This window comes from Orycteropus afer, unplaced genomic scaffold, assembly GCF_000298275.1.
Source record: "Orycteropus afer afer isolate SDZICR_OR568_19922 unplaced genomic scaffold, OryAfe1.0 scaffold00082, whole genome shotgun sequence".
Classification (NCBI taxonomy): domain Eukaryota; kingdom Metazoa; phylum Chordata; class Mammalia; order Tubulidentata; family Orycteropodidae; genus Orycteropus; species Orycteropus afer.
Window position 1 is genome coordinate 8,080,869 of NW_006921669.1, and position 15,931 is coordinate 8,096,799.

A 15,931-nucleotide genomic window follows, 5' to 3' on the forward strand; every position below is an offset into this window, starting at 1 on the left:
TTTTCTTTTCCACGGTGAGTATGGTGAGCACTATGATTGAATGAGCCTCCCACTACCCTCATGAACATTTTTCCTTTCTCTTCCCCTGAGTTTAACTGAGATACAAAACCTTTTCATTTTTAGGGCTCTTGGAAAAAACGGTTTTTCATCCTGTCAAAGAGTAGAGAAGCCGGCTTGAGTCTTTCCTATTACAAAGACCATCATCAACGAGGGGCCATTGAAATTGATGGGTGCGTATCCATAGGGAGAACACCTTCATAACAGCAAAAAGTATCAAATCAAATATGAACAAGTTGAATGCAAATAGAAATTTAGATCATTGGTGGAGGAAGCCAAAGGCTTCAAACTTAATGCAATCTATGTTATGAAAAGGGAGCTAAAATTTCAAACACTTTGAAAAGATGATAAAAACCAAATAAATAAATAAATAAATAAAACTCAACCAAACTCACTGCCATTGAGACCATTCTCACTCATCGTGACCCTCTTTCTGTTTCTGAGACAGTAAGTCCTTGCAGAAGTTGATTGCCTATCTTCCTTCCTCAGAGTGGCTGGTGGATTCGAACCACCAAGCTTCTGGTTAGTAGTCAAATGCCTTAGGCAATGCACCAAGAGAGCACCTTGGAAAGATGATAGCTAAATACTTATTTCTTATTCCATATTATAGTTGATAAATTTTTCATTAATAGCATTCTGTTAGGAAGAACTTGATTCACTTAATTCAGTTTCAATCTTCCAACTATTTAAACAGTGTAGATGAGAGACAGCAGATGAAATAATTATTTCATAAAGTCAGCATGTTTTTTTTTTTTTTAATATTTTTTCCTCTCTAAGAAATTGTAAACAGAACAAAATCGACAGAGATGACAATGATTTATGGAACCCGGACTGAAACTAAAAATGGGAATGTTTGACTAAGTGTGTCCAATCAGTGAGTGAACCAGAATCCAATTCCTTTTCTGAAAGTATTGAACAATCTTCAAAATATTTGTCAAATAGCTCTAAAGTTTTGTTCAATTTGGATCCTCCTCTGGTGGCGTAGTGCCTAAGGCATTTGACTGCTAACCGGAAGGCTGGTGGTTCAAACCCACCAGCAGCCACTCCTCAGAAGGAAGATTGGGCAATCTATTTCTGTAGTGATACTGCCTCAGAAACCCAAGAAGACATTGCTATGAGTCGGATCTGACTCTACAGCAGTGAGTTTGGTTTTTTAACCTACCAGCCACTTCATGGAAGGAAGGTGGGGCAACCTGCTTTGGTAAAGATTTACCATCTTGGAAACCCAATTGGGGGTCTCTATAAGTCAGAATGGACTCAATGGCAGTGGGTTTGTTTTTTGTTTGGGTTTTAATACTGTATGTCTATATATAACAGAAATTCCAGTGTAGAAGTTGGCATAAGCAGCCATGAAAAAATGAAATCTGTACAGAAGATGTTTAAATGTCATCCTGAGGAGGTGATGTCCATCAGAACCACTAGCAGGGATTACTTTCTCATTGGCCATGACAGGTGAGTAGTAAGATAGCCCAGAGTGTTTTCTGGGTGCAAACTACATGCATGCATTGTAAATAGACACTTTAAATGAGTGAATAGTGCTCATGCTCTGGACAAAAACCCATGGCCATGACATTAAACGCCATCATGGCAATCCTCATCATTTGTTAAAATACCCTGAAAGATCACCATCACCCGAGACTCATTCCATGTAAAAGAACCCAAGATCCCCACCCACTCAAAGGAATAAAAAGAACTTTTCCCAACACCCCCAAAGAACCCAAGACACAAATATCTATACAAGTCACATGAGGGAGGAATAATGCTCATCCTAGGAGTCTCCAGTTTTTAAGAAAGGCTCCTTTTGCCAGCAGAGATGCCTCAGGTTCTTTAGAGGTGATTATCTGCTTGACAGAGAAGCTGAGGTGCAAGGGCAGGTGCAGAGGCTGCAGTGAATGTTAAAGCCAAAGTGTGAAGCACCTTGATCTGTTCAGATCATTCAAAACACGAAAAGCTGTCTTTAAATTGTCCTAAGAGTCCACAGGGAGAAAGGAAAAAAAGATGGGATATATATGAATTCAGTTCAGACACATTCTTCGTAGATGCAATTATTGTCAGGTAGCCTCGATGGTGACACAAAAATAGCGCTGACTGGTTAGGGGCTTTGCTTAAGAACACAAAAGAAACCAGTGTCAAAGCCAAAAGCCCCAAGCCCTGTGATTACTACTATTGTTTTCTGCTTTTCTTCCCATTTCTCTGTGCTTTCCTCACAGAGGTGGCAGGAGGGTTAATTCTAGCCTGCAAGTGTGGAGGTGGTGAGGAGTGGTGGGTCATTTCAGCTACTCAGGAAAAAATGCTTGTTTCTCTGTTACCTGCTCCCACTACTTGCTCAAACTTGAATAAAAGAATCTTTCATTGGTTCAGAGAGAGTGCAAGCACTATTGTTGCCACATGCCGGCTGAAAGTTTATTCCTATTAACAGGGAGAAGATTAAAGACTGGGTCTCCTTCATGTCATCATTTTGCCAGGATATAAAGGCAGCACACCAGAATACGGAGGTGACTCTATATCGCTAGTGAAATAACAGGGTGCCCCAGCACAGCCCCCTTTCACAGGGAAACAATGCGAGCTTTTTTTCCCTTAGCAACTGGCATTAATACAAGGAATAAATAAGTGAGAAAACGTATGTACTTGTTAAGATTAATAGGAAAAAAATACTTTTGTGTTTCAAGAGGGAACAAAAAAATACTTTTGTGTTTCAAGAGGAAGCTAAAATACAGACAGTTGAGATTTTTATGTGATGGGGGAATGAAAATTTTTATTGTAGCAATTTTTAACAGTAGCTGAAACTATTCCGTCATTATTATTTAATGTATAACTAAGACTTATAAGTCTAAGGTACTTTCTATCTTATATTTTGAATATAATGTCTCTTTAATGTAAATAGTAAAACTCACTGCCTTCAACTCAGATCGGACTCATAGCAACCCCCCACCTTGGGTTTCTGAGGTGTTATCACTACAGAAGTAGATTGCCCAGCCTTCCTTCAGAGGAACGGCTGGTGGGTTTGAACCATCAGCCTTCTGATTAGTAGTCAAATGCCTTAGGCTCCAGAGCGCCCATGTAAATAGTAATAGGTTTAAGTTTTTTATTTATTTCAAAAGGGCCTTTGCTAATTTACACAAATCCTATCTTAGGGTAGATTTTTGTAAATGGAACTTTGGTCTCTGCCTATGTTTTTTGATATGTTATCTAGGTTGTTTCATGCTTACAATAGACATAAAAGTTAAGCAGAAGGACAAGGCAAGGCACGTTTACAAGTAGAATCAAATGGCTGAAGAACAGGAGATGGAGTGCAGAAGGAAAATGGTTAAAAAGGCAGGGTGAGGGCAAAATCTGGGGTCTCTGCAGGCCAGGCTGAGTCCTCAAGGGTTTGGGAACAGGAGAGAGACAAGATCAGCTGTTGTCTTAGTGAGATAGTGCTGGTGAGAGACTGGGGGCAGGGAGCCCAGAGGGAAGGATGCTGTCTCATTCCAGATGAGAGATCAGCTGGGTCCTGACTGCACGGTTCCTGTTTCCTAACCAGGAGAGTCTCTCCTTGGGTGATAAGCGGCATGCTTCAGACCCCAGCCCTGTCCTCGATCCGTCCAGTACCCTGGAGGCTGCCAGCTTCACCTCATCAAGAACCAGTCTTCCAAACATGGTAATTGGGGTCACCTTGCTGTCTCTCAAGTTCCATTGAAGGAAGTCAGCTATTGTTCGAAATTAGAGTTGAATTTGACACCCTGCCCACCTTCCTCAAAGCCTAAGCTACTATATGAACCCATTTGAGCTTGTTTCCCATATCACAGGCAAGCTTTACCACTTGTCCCTACCTATTTCTAAATGGATCCTTTCACTTTGGATGCTCCTTGACATGCATCTGGCTATATTGGGTGAGAGCCCTTTGGCTAAACAAAAGCCTGGCTGGCAATCTTTTCCTTCCTTCACACACAGGGCACAGATTACTTCTCTGAAAAAGATTCTCAACACACCAGTTGATTTCCTGTCTCACCATCTGTACTCTTTAGGCAAAGGCAGAACTTCTTGTTAATTTCCTTCATTCACTCGGATCAGTCTGCTCCTCCTTAAACACATGGAGAAGTGAAATCGATTGGGGGGAGTCAATTCAATACACTTGACCTTCAGGAGTCCTTTGTATGATACCCTCAACTTTCTGGGATTTGTTCTCTCTCTAAGTCTGGATTTTATTAATTAATGGGCTGAGGTTGGTTTGTTTTTGTTCCTGCAGAGATGCTGTTTCATCCCATAGACACGCAACCATTGACATCCCCTTATCCTTGGGTGCCAAGCACATCTTATTGTGGCGTAGCCTCCTATTTTATCTAGTTGGCGGCTCTCCAACTATTTTTAACGCTTTCTGTAGCCTGTCAAATTCACCAGGCCGAACACCTCATCTCAGTTATTCCTTTAATGAGTACCAAAGGCGGTATGAAATTGGGTTGGGGAGACTGACCCCTCTCAGCTAATGCCTCTTGGTTTTGGCTCCTGCTGCCCCTTCCCGGAGATAACACAACTGCTCTTACATTTTCACATTCTCTATTCAGATCCAGTGATTTTTTTTTTTTTTTTTTTTTTTCCAACCAGCTTGAGTTAAGAGTTTAATTTGTCTTGCTGGGCTTTTGCTGTTTGTTTGTTGTTGTTATTGAAATTAAGTGGTGACCCTTCACCGCCAACTCAGCACGGCCTGGCTTCATGAGCTTGGAGCTAGAAAAATGGATGCAGTGTAAATATATCCTTGTTTGTTTTTGTTTTTAAATATAATAACTTTCTTTCAAGGACTTCCTAGAGAACATTCAGGGTCTTTTATTCAAACAAACAAACAAACAAACAAAACCTGCTCAAAGACATTGTTCCTGAAAGAATTATATTGTACTTACAACAATTTTCCTGCCATGCAAAGCAGCTACATTAGTACAGTATCATATATCTTTTGGGAGGGAGAAGGCAGTAATTGGTTGAACCTAGGTCACCTTGAAGCCTATAATTCATGCTACCATGTGACTAGCACGACCAGATTACATTGCTATGGAAACAATAGAAGTGTGTGAGCAGAACACAAAAGAGGAATGTTGAGCAGGAAAAGGAAAGGTGACTGTCTTGACTCTAAGCTCATTACTTTCTCAGATGGCACTGGATGATAACTGCAACAAGATGGGGCCTGGGGTGGGGACTCTAAGGCAGAACTGAGTGACTTAGAATGCTACCCATGAGAGGAAACCACTTGTTCTGAGTTGTAGCTCCTAATGGTAGAGAACCATGTGCTTAAATCTTCCTGGCATCAGTGGTGGCCCAGGACAGAAGGCAAATTCAAGTTGTGTGGGTGTCTGGATGGAACCTTGGGAGATCCTCTGATCTTCTCACCCCAACTAATCTGTCACAGCTTTTACAAAAAGCATGTGGCTTAATTCTGTCTCTTGCAAAGAAAAAGAAAAGCATTAATTCTGTCTTCATCTCTTTTATTCAGCATTTCACAGAAAAATATTCTCCAGGATTCAGGCAAGCTCATCTTTCACAAGATTTCTCTTCAAAGACTACTCAAGATAAAGAAGAAGAGGGTTATTATATTAATCCCCGGAGTGTTATTTTAGAGGTAACTCCATCTCTGAATCATCCAGTCTTTCAACAAGTATGTCTTGAGCACCTGCCACGTACTATCCCTAAAATACTAGGCTGGGTTCAGTGGGAACTCAGAGGTGAGTTGGACACAGATGCTGTGCTCACAGTGCCAACATTTCAATACGAAACAACCATAACACAAGACAGAAAAGGGCTCCACGCTGAAGAGAAATGCTCACACAATTCCATGGGAATGCTTGAGGGGTGGGGAAGGAAGGATTGACTTCTAGCCAAGAAGACCCAGGAAGGAGATGACATTTGACTTTATTTGAAAAATGTATAGAATTTGGACTTGAAAGTTGATGGAAGACATTCTGGACAGGAAGAATAATATGGACAAAAGTTCTTGGGTGATAAATTATGTAGTACCTATCAATCAGTCTATTAACTGGAAGCCTTCCTAAATGTTTTCTGTGTGTCAGGAACTGTATTGTACTAGGTGTGGTGTCTACAGTAATGAATGTGGCATTGCTCCTGCCTTCAGAGCCCATGTTGTTGTTGTTGTTATGTGCCGTCGAGTCGGCCCCGACTCATACTCTTATCAATTACCACACGATTATGCTATCCAGGAGGCATGGTCAAAGTGCTCTGGAGCAATAGGAAAATGACAGATTTTCTCTCTCCAAAGGGATCAGGGAAGGCTTCAGAAAAGAAATAGCATTTGAAATGTGTGGGTGCATGGTTCACTTGGACTGGGACCTAGAGTGACTGAATGGCTACAGTGGAAAATAAAACAGAACAAGAGCCAGGCCCATGAGGAGTCTTACATACCAAACTGAATGCGTTTTGTAAGCAACACAGAGGCAATGAACTATCTTCAAGTATTAGCCCAAAGACCCCTGGCTGAATAGTGATTAAAGTGCTCAGCTAGTAACCAAAGTCAGTGGTTCAGACCTATCAGCTGCTCATGGGAGAAAGATGTGGCGGTCTGCTTCCATTAAGATTTAAAGTCTAGAAAACTGTATGATGCAGTTCTACTCTGTCTGAAAAGTGTTGGTATGAGTCAGAATCCACTTGATGGCAATGGGTAATATCCTCCCAACAGCTGTATTTGAGATGGACTGCAGAGAGAAGGGGACTCTGATAGCATAGTGCCTCAGGCACTTGACTGCTAACCAGAAGGCTAGTGGTTCAAATCCACCAGCCACTCCTTGGAAGGAAGGTTGGGCAATCTACTTTCATAGTGATACCACTTTGGAAACCCAAGGAGGGGTTGCTATGAGTCGGGTCCGACTCAACAGCACATAACAACAAACAACAACAGCAGAGAGAAGAGAATGAAAATGGGAGGGGCTAGACCAAAATGAGGGAGGGGAGTCCCTGTAGAATCCTAAACTGAGGATTTTTTACAAGATAGTCACATGCATTCACACAAACAAAGTGCCTTGGGGTCAAATAAGTTCTAGAAACACCAAGTTAAACTAAGTTAACTTAACTGCAGGATTCTCAGAGCCTTTAGTATGGAATGGTGAATTATAAATAGCTAAACAGGATGCGACACACAGCATATCCCAACCTCCTTTGACCACAGGACCCTACTTTCTCAGAAAATACTTCTCACACTAGTGAGTCGGAACTGACTCGATGGCAGTGAGTTTGTTTTTTTGGTTTGAGATGTTCCCTGGGACACTTTGGTGGCAACTAGTCCTTTGTGGTAGTTCAACCAATCTGGTGTGTATCAAGTATCAATTATGTGAGTGGCATTTGCTAAGTACTTTATGGGATGCTAGTAAGGTGGGTAATACTAAGATAAAAGTAAATAAATACATAAGGACAAAATGTGCAGTAGAAGTGCAGAGAAGGGCTACAGGAGCTGCAGCTGAAGTGGACAGAAGAGGCTGAAGGACTTCAGCCAGGCCTCGACACAATTTCAACAGACAGGAGAGAAATGAGGCATCCCAGGTAAAGGAGATGGCATTAACATGGGCACTAGAAAAGCAGTTTTTTAAGGGGAGTAGTGAGATTAGCTTGGCTGGAATGAAGTGTTCTAATTGAAGGTTAATGATGAGTGTCAATGATGCTAGTCAAGAGAAAGGTCTGGAAAGTTTTTGATCAACCCTTGTCCCAAATGACTGTCTTAGACCTAAGGGGCTAGTTGAGGGCTTGCAAGGGCAGTATTTTCCAGGACCCTCACAGCCCCCTGAAGCAACTCAGGCAGGACTGTGAGCACAACAGCCTAAGCCAGATGTGCACTGTGTCTGGATCTGTGACCCACCCAGGCTGTGACCCACTGCAGCAGAACTGAGTGGGGGAAAGAGTTCGTGCCTAGGGATGAAGCAGACAGGCAAAGAGCAATATAGTTCAACAGAAACTTGAATCAGGAGCCTGGGGACCCAGGTGAAGAAAGTAGCCTTTGGGTTTGCTAAAAACTTTGCAGGTTCTAATAGGTAAGGTTGGTTGATAGTCCCAGAATGAGCACCACTCTTTAGCCACTGGAGGATGTTCTTGAGAGACATAAGGAAAGGGGTAGTGAATGGAGTAAAAGGGTATCTGCCTTATTGGTAGACTTCATCTTTAAATCTGTTCTTCTTGTCATAGTTGGAAAAGAATATTGATTCCAGTGACTCTGGTGAATCCATTGAACGTGGTAGTCCAGATAAGGTCTTCAAGAGAACTGAGTGTCCTTACATGTCAATGAAATCCTGGTAAGTAAAAGACAAATACATATATAATTAGCTAATCTACTTATGATAGAACAACTACTTCCAGTTCATTCAAATAGTGGATATACTAATGCAAAACACTACTACACATCAAGTTTAACACATCATTTAGTAATCTCAAAACAAGGAAAAGTAGCAATCCAGAGAAAAGCATTAGTAATGTCTTCAGGACATTTTCTGACTCCTGAAAAGCTATTTCTATTTCACATTTAAGTCTCTCACACTCTCACTTCAGTCATCCAAACCCACCCCATGTAAAGGGTTATTTTGATTCCATATCCATTTTTGGAAGAAAAGTTTATTGGATTTGATTCTAGCTATGGCCTTGATTTTAATGGTTGGACATACTTCAAGACATTGCTAACTTTCACATGGCTGTTAGCTACTTAATTCTGATTCATGCACAGGGGAAATTTGTCAGTGAAGATACTAAAAAAGGTTTGTTTTAATGTTTTATATGCTAGTGTTTTCAAAGAGACATCCCATCGGTCTGCTGAGAGCAAAGAGGAATCCCAGGCCCTTTTAGAAACCCAAGATGAGGGGCTTCACCCACAAGAAAAAGACTCAGAAAATGATTTACATCTTTCGCCAGACAATTCAGAAGTACACACCATGAATGACAAAAAAGGATCGACCTCACTAACTGTTGTGCAGTTGTCTATACTGATCAAGTAAAGCTCTAATTTCTAAAACTTTATGGGCCCTGAGACCAAGGCATGTTTTCTTTCTTATTCAGTATTCAAATTAAAGCCATTCCTAAAAATCTCCAAGTTGGCCAGGAATATGAACAACTTTTTGCTTTAACTGAGGTTGTGGCCAAGGACAGTGATCAAAAGAGCTGGTAACAAAGTGCTCCCCTGGGATGTAGGTGGTATTTTCAACTATCTGGGCAAAAAAAAAAAAAAATTCTTTAATTAGTCTTTCAGGTTCTAGAACTTTGGATCCAAACTGCTCTGAGTAGCTTGTCACTCAGATTTTCCTGCATAATTATAGGCACGGAAATTGCATGAAATCTGGTTATAGACCAGAGAGAAATGTGTAGGTGTTAAGTGGTAACAAGACAGTTTGATGAGATTGTTCTCAATTTTAACTCTTCTCAGTATCTTCTTCTATAAAGTCATTTCCAGAAGAGAATATACAAAGTGACCTGAAGTGATGTAGTCAATTTAGTCCTTTGTGGTTCCTTCTCATTGCTTACCACCCATTCTACTACATCTACTACATCCTACGAAGAACACTAATGAGGACTTTTTCAGCAAATTACATTCATATTTTTCTCTAAATATTATAACTGGAAAATATAATATCAGATGTAAGAGGCCAAAAATTTACTCAGAATCCAGAAATTCAACTTCTGGATAAATACCCAAAAGAATTGAAGCAGGGATTCAGAGACTTGTACACCAATGTTAGTTGCATACTATTCCTGAGAGCCAAAAGGTGGAAACAAACCAAGTGTCCATCAACAGATGAACAGATAAACAAAATGTGGTACAAATGTACAATAGAATATTATTTAACTATAAAAAAGAATGAAATTTTAATACATGCGGTGACAACTTTGAAAACATTACATTAACTGAAATAAGCCAGACATGAAAGGACAAATATTATATGATCCCATTTATAGGAAATATCTAGAGTAGACAAATACATAGAGTGGATTAGTGGTTACCAGGAGATGGAGGCCTGGGTAGCTATTGCCTAATGGGTTCAGAGTTTCTGTTTAGGGGATGAAAAAGTTTTGGAAACAAATAGTGGTGATTGTGAATGTGACTAATGCCACTGAACTGTGTACTTGGAAATGGTTAAAATGGCAAGTTCTATGTTGTATATATTTTACCACAATTTAAGGGGGGGAAAAAAAGCTCTACTCAGAAAGTACAGTTCAGTTTCAGGGCTAGCTACCTAATATGACTGGTACAAATGTCTTATGTCACAGTAACATCCCTGATGAATGCCAAGTGCAGAAACTGGATGTGTTCCTTTCCCCTCCTGATGTGATAAATCATCTTGCTCTGATAGAAGCTGCAGGACGAATATGGTAGGTCAGAAATTTAAGTACTATTGATTATAATAGCAAGTAGGAGCTCTGGTAGCATAGTGCCTAAGGCACTTGACTGCTAACCAGAAGGCTGGTGGTTCAAACCCACCAGCCACTCCTCAGAAGGAAGGTTGGGCAATCTACTTCCGTAGTGACACTGCCTCGGAAACCCAAGGAGGGGTCGCTATGAGTTGGGGCCGACTCAACGGCACATAACAACAACATTGATTACAAACGGGGTTGAAAGATATGAATTACATCTTGAACAGTCTATTTGGCAGCATGGACTGACTGTTGCCCAAACTGTTGTCACAAAGCGTCTTCCGTTGAGGCTGGAGAAAACAAGAATACTGTTGACACTGAATGGATTTCTACTCATAGCTACCCTAATGGACAGAATAGAACTTCCCCATAGGGTTTCCAAGGCTGTAAATCTTTATAGAAGCAGGCTGCATCATCTTTCTCCCATGGAGCAGTTGGTGGGTTTGAACTGCCAACCTTTTGGTTAGCAGCCAAATGTTTTAACCACTGTGCCACCAGAGCTCCTGGGTGGGCATAAGGGAACCCAGAAGTCTGGGAATCAGGAAATTTCTGATTTCTCAAAGAAGGAGGAGTGGGCAGGAAATATGTATGTTCCAAGGAAATCATTCTCAATCAATGCACCATAAGTATCTGATGAATGAATAAAGCCAGTGAATCAACAAAAACCAAAAGTCTAAAAGGAAAAGGCATAATAGGGCCTAAGACTTCCAAAAACCATCTAAAATCCTGCTGATCAGAGGCTCAGGTACAAAAGATTGTGTGCAGAGAATATTCTTACATTGTCAACTTGATTCCACATTCTCTTAAAGAGCTGGCAACTCATTTCGGTGGAAGATGACATTTTTAAAGGAGCATAAACCATTTAACATAAAGTAGCAGTGGTGTACTGCCTAAGGCTTTAGACTGCTAACCAGAAGGCTGGCAGTTCAAAACCACCAGCCACTCCTCAGAAGGAAAATTGGGCAATCTACTTCCATAGAGATACCACCTTGGAAACCCAAGGAGCGGTCACTATGAATCAGAATCAACTCAATGGCAGTGAGCTGAGTTTGAGCAATGTGTTATGTCACACACCTGTCTTAGTTATCTCGTGCTGCTCTAACAGAACTACCACAGGTGGGTGGCTTTAGCAAAAAAAAGTTCTTTTCTCACAATTTAGGAGGCTAGAGATCCAAATTCAGGGTGCTGACTCTAGGGGAAGGCTTTCTCTCTCTGTTGGCTCTGGAAGATTTCTTGTCTCTTTGCTCTTCTGCTCCTGGGAGATCTTCTGGTGACTTGTCATCTCTCTTCCCCCATCTCTGCTTGGTAGCTTTATACCTCAAAGCAGATTGACTCAAAATACACCCTATGCTAATCCTGCTTCATTAACATAACATAAACAACCCCTTCCCAAATGGGATGATAACCACAGGCATACAAATTATGATTTCCAGCACATATTTTTGGGGGACATAATTCAATCCATAACACTACCAGTTGTCCTGTAAATCCTAAGAGGACAGGAAGCACAATCTTCCATTTTTCCAAACTTCTTACAATCTAAGGCTCAATAATTACTAAATTGAACATGAACTTCTCTGTGTCTAAACTTGCTTGTTTAATAATTCATTTATTTGTTTATTTACTCATTGTATAATTATTTTGTGCTCACTTCTAAAAAACACTTATTGAGCACTGTGGTGGTTATATTTGTGTGTCAACTTGCCTGGGCCCGTTTGAGTGGCTGGGCAGCTGGTGGTAGTTATTCCTCACAATGAGACTGGCAATGAACTCCATGGTGGGATCTACCACAAACAGCTGAATAGCTGCCTTTGGGATGTGGTCTTCTTCCTGTATATAAGGAGAAGCCTTGGAAATGATCTTTAGCTTATGGCATGCTTGGACCCTGCATGTAGCCCTGTTGTTGTTTAGTAGCCTGCCATGCTCTGCCAACCTTGGGACTTACAATGGACTTGAATGAATGGCCTGCCATGTGGTTTGTTAACATCGAGACTGTGCCTTTTTATTTGTCGACCTAGGGCTCATTAGCCTCAGCAGCCAGTAGCTAGCTGTCTGAGTGAAGAGATACCTCTAGCTTCAGTGGGCCAGGAGTAAGAGGCAGAGCTGAAGCCCAAGGTCAAGGGGCTTTCACACAGCCCCTAGAGCCTGGCACTTTGAACTTGAACTTAAAGCCTCCAAACTGTAAGAGAATAAACTCTTGTTTGTTAAGGCATCCCATTTGTGGTATATTCTTGTCGGAGCAGCACTAGGTAACCACAACAAGCACCCTAGTTTACTTGGAGCTATGGGGTTATAAAGATTGAAAAAAAAAAAAGGTGGCTCTGCACTTCCAAGGTGCTCTGGGGGCATAGTGGGTAAGGCATTTGGGTGCTAACCAGAAAGTCGGTGGTACAAACCCATCAAATGCTCTATGGGAGAAACATGAGGCAATCTACTTCTGTAAAGATTTACAACCTTGGAAACGCAATTGGGGTTGCTATGAGTCAGAATTGACTCAATAGCAATGGGTTTGGTTTTAGTTGGTTGCACTTCCAGGGTTTGATGGCTTAGTGGCAAAGATGACCACATAAACAGGGAAATATCAAATGCATAATATTTAAAAGTACTTACACGAGGTATTCAGACAGTGCAATAGAAGGTCAGGGCAGAGGAGAGGATGGTAGGAGGGTTTTGTAAAGGTGGTATAATTTGAATTGAGCTATGGAGGAAGGCTCAGGCTTCAAGAGGATTAGTAAAAGAAAGGATAGACCAGACAGAAAAAGGGAGAAATCTACTTCAGATGGAGTGCAGCGTAGCTAAGGCAGCTGAGAACAGCAACAATGGGATAGACAAAGAGAGGAGCCCACACATCCCATCGATGCCCTTGGCTCACCTTTGTGCGGGTGCTGTGTCCCGTTGCAGTGTGGCCCAGTGGATAGGCCCCCCGCACCTGGGATGCTTATTTTGCCATGGAGATCACCTTTTGGCGGTGAATGACCTGAAGCCCCAGAGTTTACAGGAGGTCTCCTTGTTTCTCAGTCGATCCATCCAAAAGGAGGTAAGTTCCTTCCTCCCAGCTCTGGCCAGGGCAAGTCAAAGCTAGAAGGAACAAGATCAAGGTCTTGGTTGGAGTCTGAACTATACTCTGAACACATATGGGACTCTTCTCAGCCACCATGTGTAAATAACAGAATGCTGTTGTAGGACTCTTTCAAAATTCTTTCATATATAGCAGCATTTGGAAAGCATACTGGGCGAGGAGACAGAACATCTGGGTTGAAGACTTGGAAAGCAGCGTAATATGGCAAAAAGACTTTGTTGGGGAACTCATTGGGCTCAGGTTGAATCCCAGCTTCTTAAATAATTTGGACTCAGCGTTCTCTGTAAGATTAAGGATTATGACAGTACCTCAAAGAGTTGTTGGAGTATTTAATGAGATAATGTATGTAACATGCTTACTACAGTGGCAAGCACCCATTAGGTGATTGCTATAGTTACTTATTTTTATTTCTACTGCTACTGGCCGAGGGATGTTGGGCAGTCCCCCTTTCAAGCCTCAGTTTCCTCATCTCTGAAATCATAATAGCCATACCTTCCTCACAGAGTTATGGGAAGAAGAAAAATATGTAGGTGTGTACTATAGGGGTGTTTTTTAAGAGCCTGCCTCCTAGTAAGGTCTCTAAATTGCTAGTTCCTTTCTGGTCTGTTTGTTTTTAATTTCTAACTAGTCATGTGACCTAGGGAAAATCACTTCCATCCCCTGAGCTTCAGTTTGTTCTCTCTAAAGTGAGACAGTTGATTTTCAAACTGTACTTCTTGGGCCCCTGGGGCAGGCGGAGAGAGGGGAGCTAGGACCTCAACTACAGTGGTCCACATTTGTCATTTAAGTTATGGTTCCTTGGCTTAAAATTTTTGAAAATTACTATGGTAAGTGATTTTTCAATTTCCTTCCAGCCCTGAAAGTTTGTGATTTTGTATGTCTTACTATTTTGCAATGACCCTTAGTGGCACTGTGATTAAAGTGCTCAACTGCTAACCAAAGGGTCAGAAGTTACAACCTACCAGCCGTTCCACGGGAGAAAGGTGTAGCAGTCTGCTTCCATAAAGATTACAGCCTTGGAACCTATGGGGCGGTTCTACTTTGTCCAATAGGGTCACTGTGTGTCAGAATCGAATTGACAACAATGGGTTTGGGTTTTGGTATCTCTTTCACATTACACAATAACCTTGTTGGTTAGAAAAATTATACTGTTGCTATTATGTAAATAGGGAAACCCAGCAAGGATGAGTGAGTTAAGATATATAACTAGTGGTGAGAGAGCAAGGACTAAATCCAGGCATCATTCATTTACCATTTATTGAATATTTACTCTATGCTGTATACAGTGGTAAGCTCTAGAGTTACAAAGTGGCCTCAGCTTAAGTTCAAGGAGCTCACAGATTAGTGGGTGAAAGAGTCATGTTCAATGCTAGTTACAATATAGCCCGTCATCTACAAAAGTCACCATGGGTTTCCTCTTCTCATATATTGTAGTTCAGCAAAGGTTGGTCTTCAAAGACAGCTTCTGAGAGTGTGAGGGAGAGACTAAGAACAAACACTCCAAAGGATAATCTTTAGTCATTTGATTTTCTTATTTCTTCTGTTTTAGAAAATAAAACTCACCATCGGCAGGATCCCAAATTCGAAGAAATTCCACGCTATCACCTGTGCATGCCCATTAAAATACCAGGTAGTTGCACCTTTTCATCTGGTTAAGCCTGGACTGGAAAGGGCACCAAAGAAGACTCCAGCCATCAGAAAAAGCCAGCAGAAAGAAACTGGACAGTAGCTTACCAAGGACCCACCACAGTGGAGTGGGGATGGGGACCTCAATTCTGTACCAGGCTCTGTCTCTTACTGCCATGTGATAGGGGCACACCCCTCTGAATTTCTGCATCTCCATCCTAACAATGGGTTAACCACCCACTCTCTGGCTATTGTATCAGGGGGGATGAAAGGGTCAAGTATGATAATGACTATGTAAGACCTTATTATCTCAGTCTTTGTCCCAAATACCACAAGTATAGACTGGATAAGTCCTTCCTCTAAAAAGCACAGCGTGTTCTGCTGAGGTCATGGTCCTCATAATCTCTCTTCTGCTATGGAAATTACACTTGGAAATACTCATTCCAGGAAGACAGCTTCCAAAGAGAGATATGATACCATATTGCCCTGTCCCATCATCCCCATGGCCATAATGCTCAGACAGAGTAATCTCTTGGATTCAATATTTAGCTTGTTTTTCTTAAGGACCAAGTAACTATTCTAGAAGTCAAAGCAGTTTGAGGTTATATCCAGCAAAGATCTGCTTGCTCCTCAAGTAATAAGAGAACGTACTTAGCACTTCTAAGTTTGAAAGGTCTTTAAATGCATTAACTAATTGGTCCTGGAAGACTAAGAGAATCAACTTTTTCTCTCATACACAGGAAAAACAAGGTAGAAGGCTAACTCACTAATTACAACAGAGAATGTTAGAGCAAAAGTGGGCTT

General features: G+C 41.4%; 1 protein-coding gene across 1 annotated transcript; it reads left to right on the forward strand.

Moving 5' to 3' along the window:
- Window positions 1-1,414: 1,414 nt before the first annotated feature.
- On the forward strand, window positions 1,415-15,230 carry PLEKHS1 (pleckstrin homology domain containing S1). The gene is made up of 9 exons (XM_042781048.1): window positions 1,415-1,509; window positions 2,477-2,552; window positions 3,581-3,697; window positions 5,522-5,647; window positions 8,212-8,318; window positions 8,801-8,989; window positions 10,279-10,380; window positions 13,324-13,459; window positions 15,051-15,230. Exons 1-9 carry the CDS (start codon window positions 1,415-1,417, stop codon window positions 15,228-15,230), a joined length of 1,128 nt encoding a protein of 375 aa, XP_042636982.1.
- The last annotated feature ends 701 nt before the right edge of the window (window positions 15,231-15,931 follow it).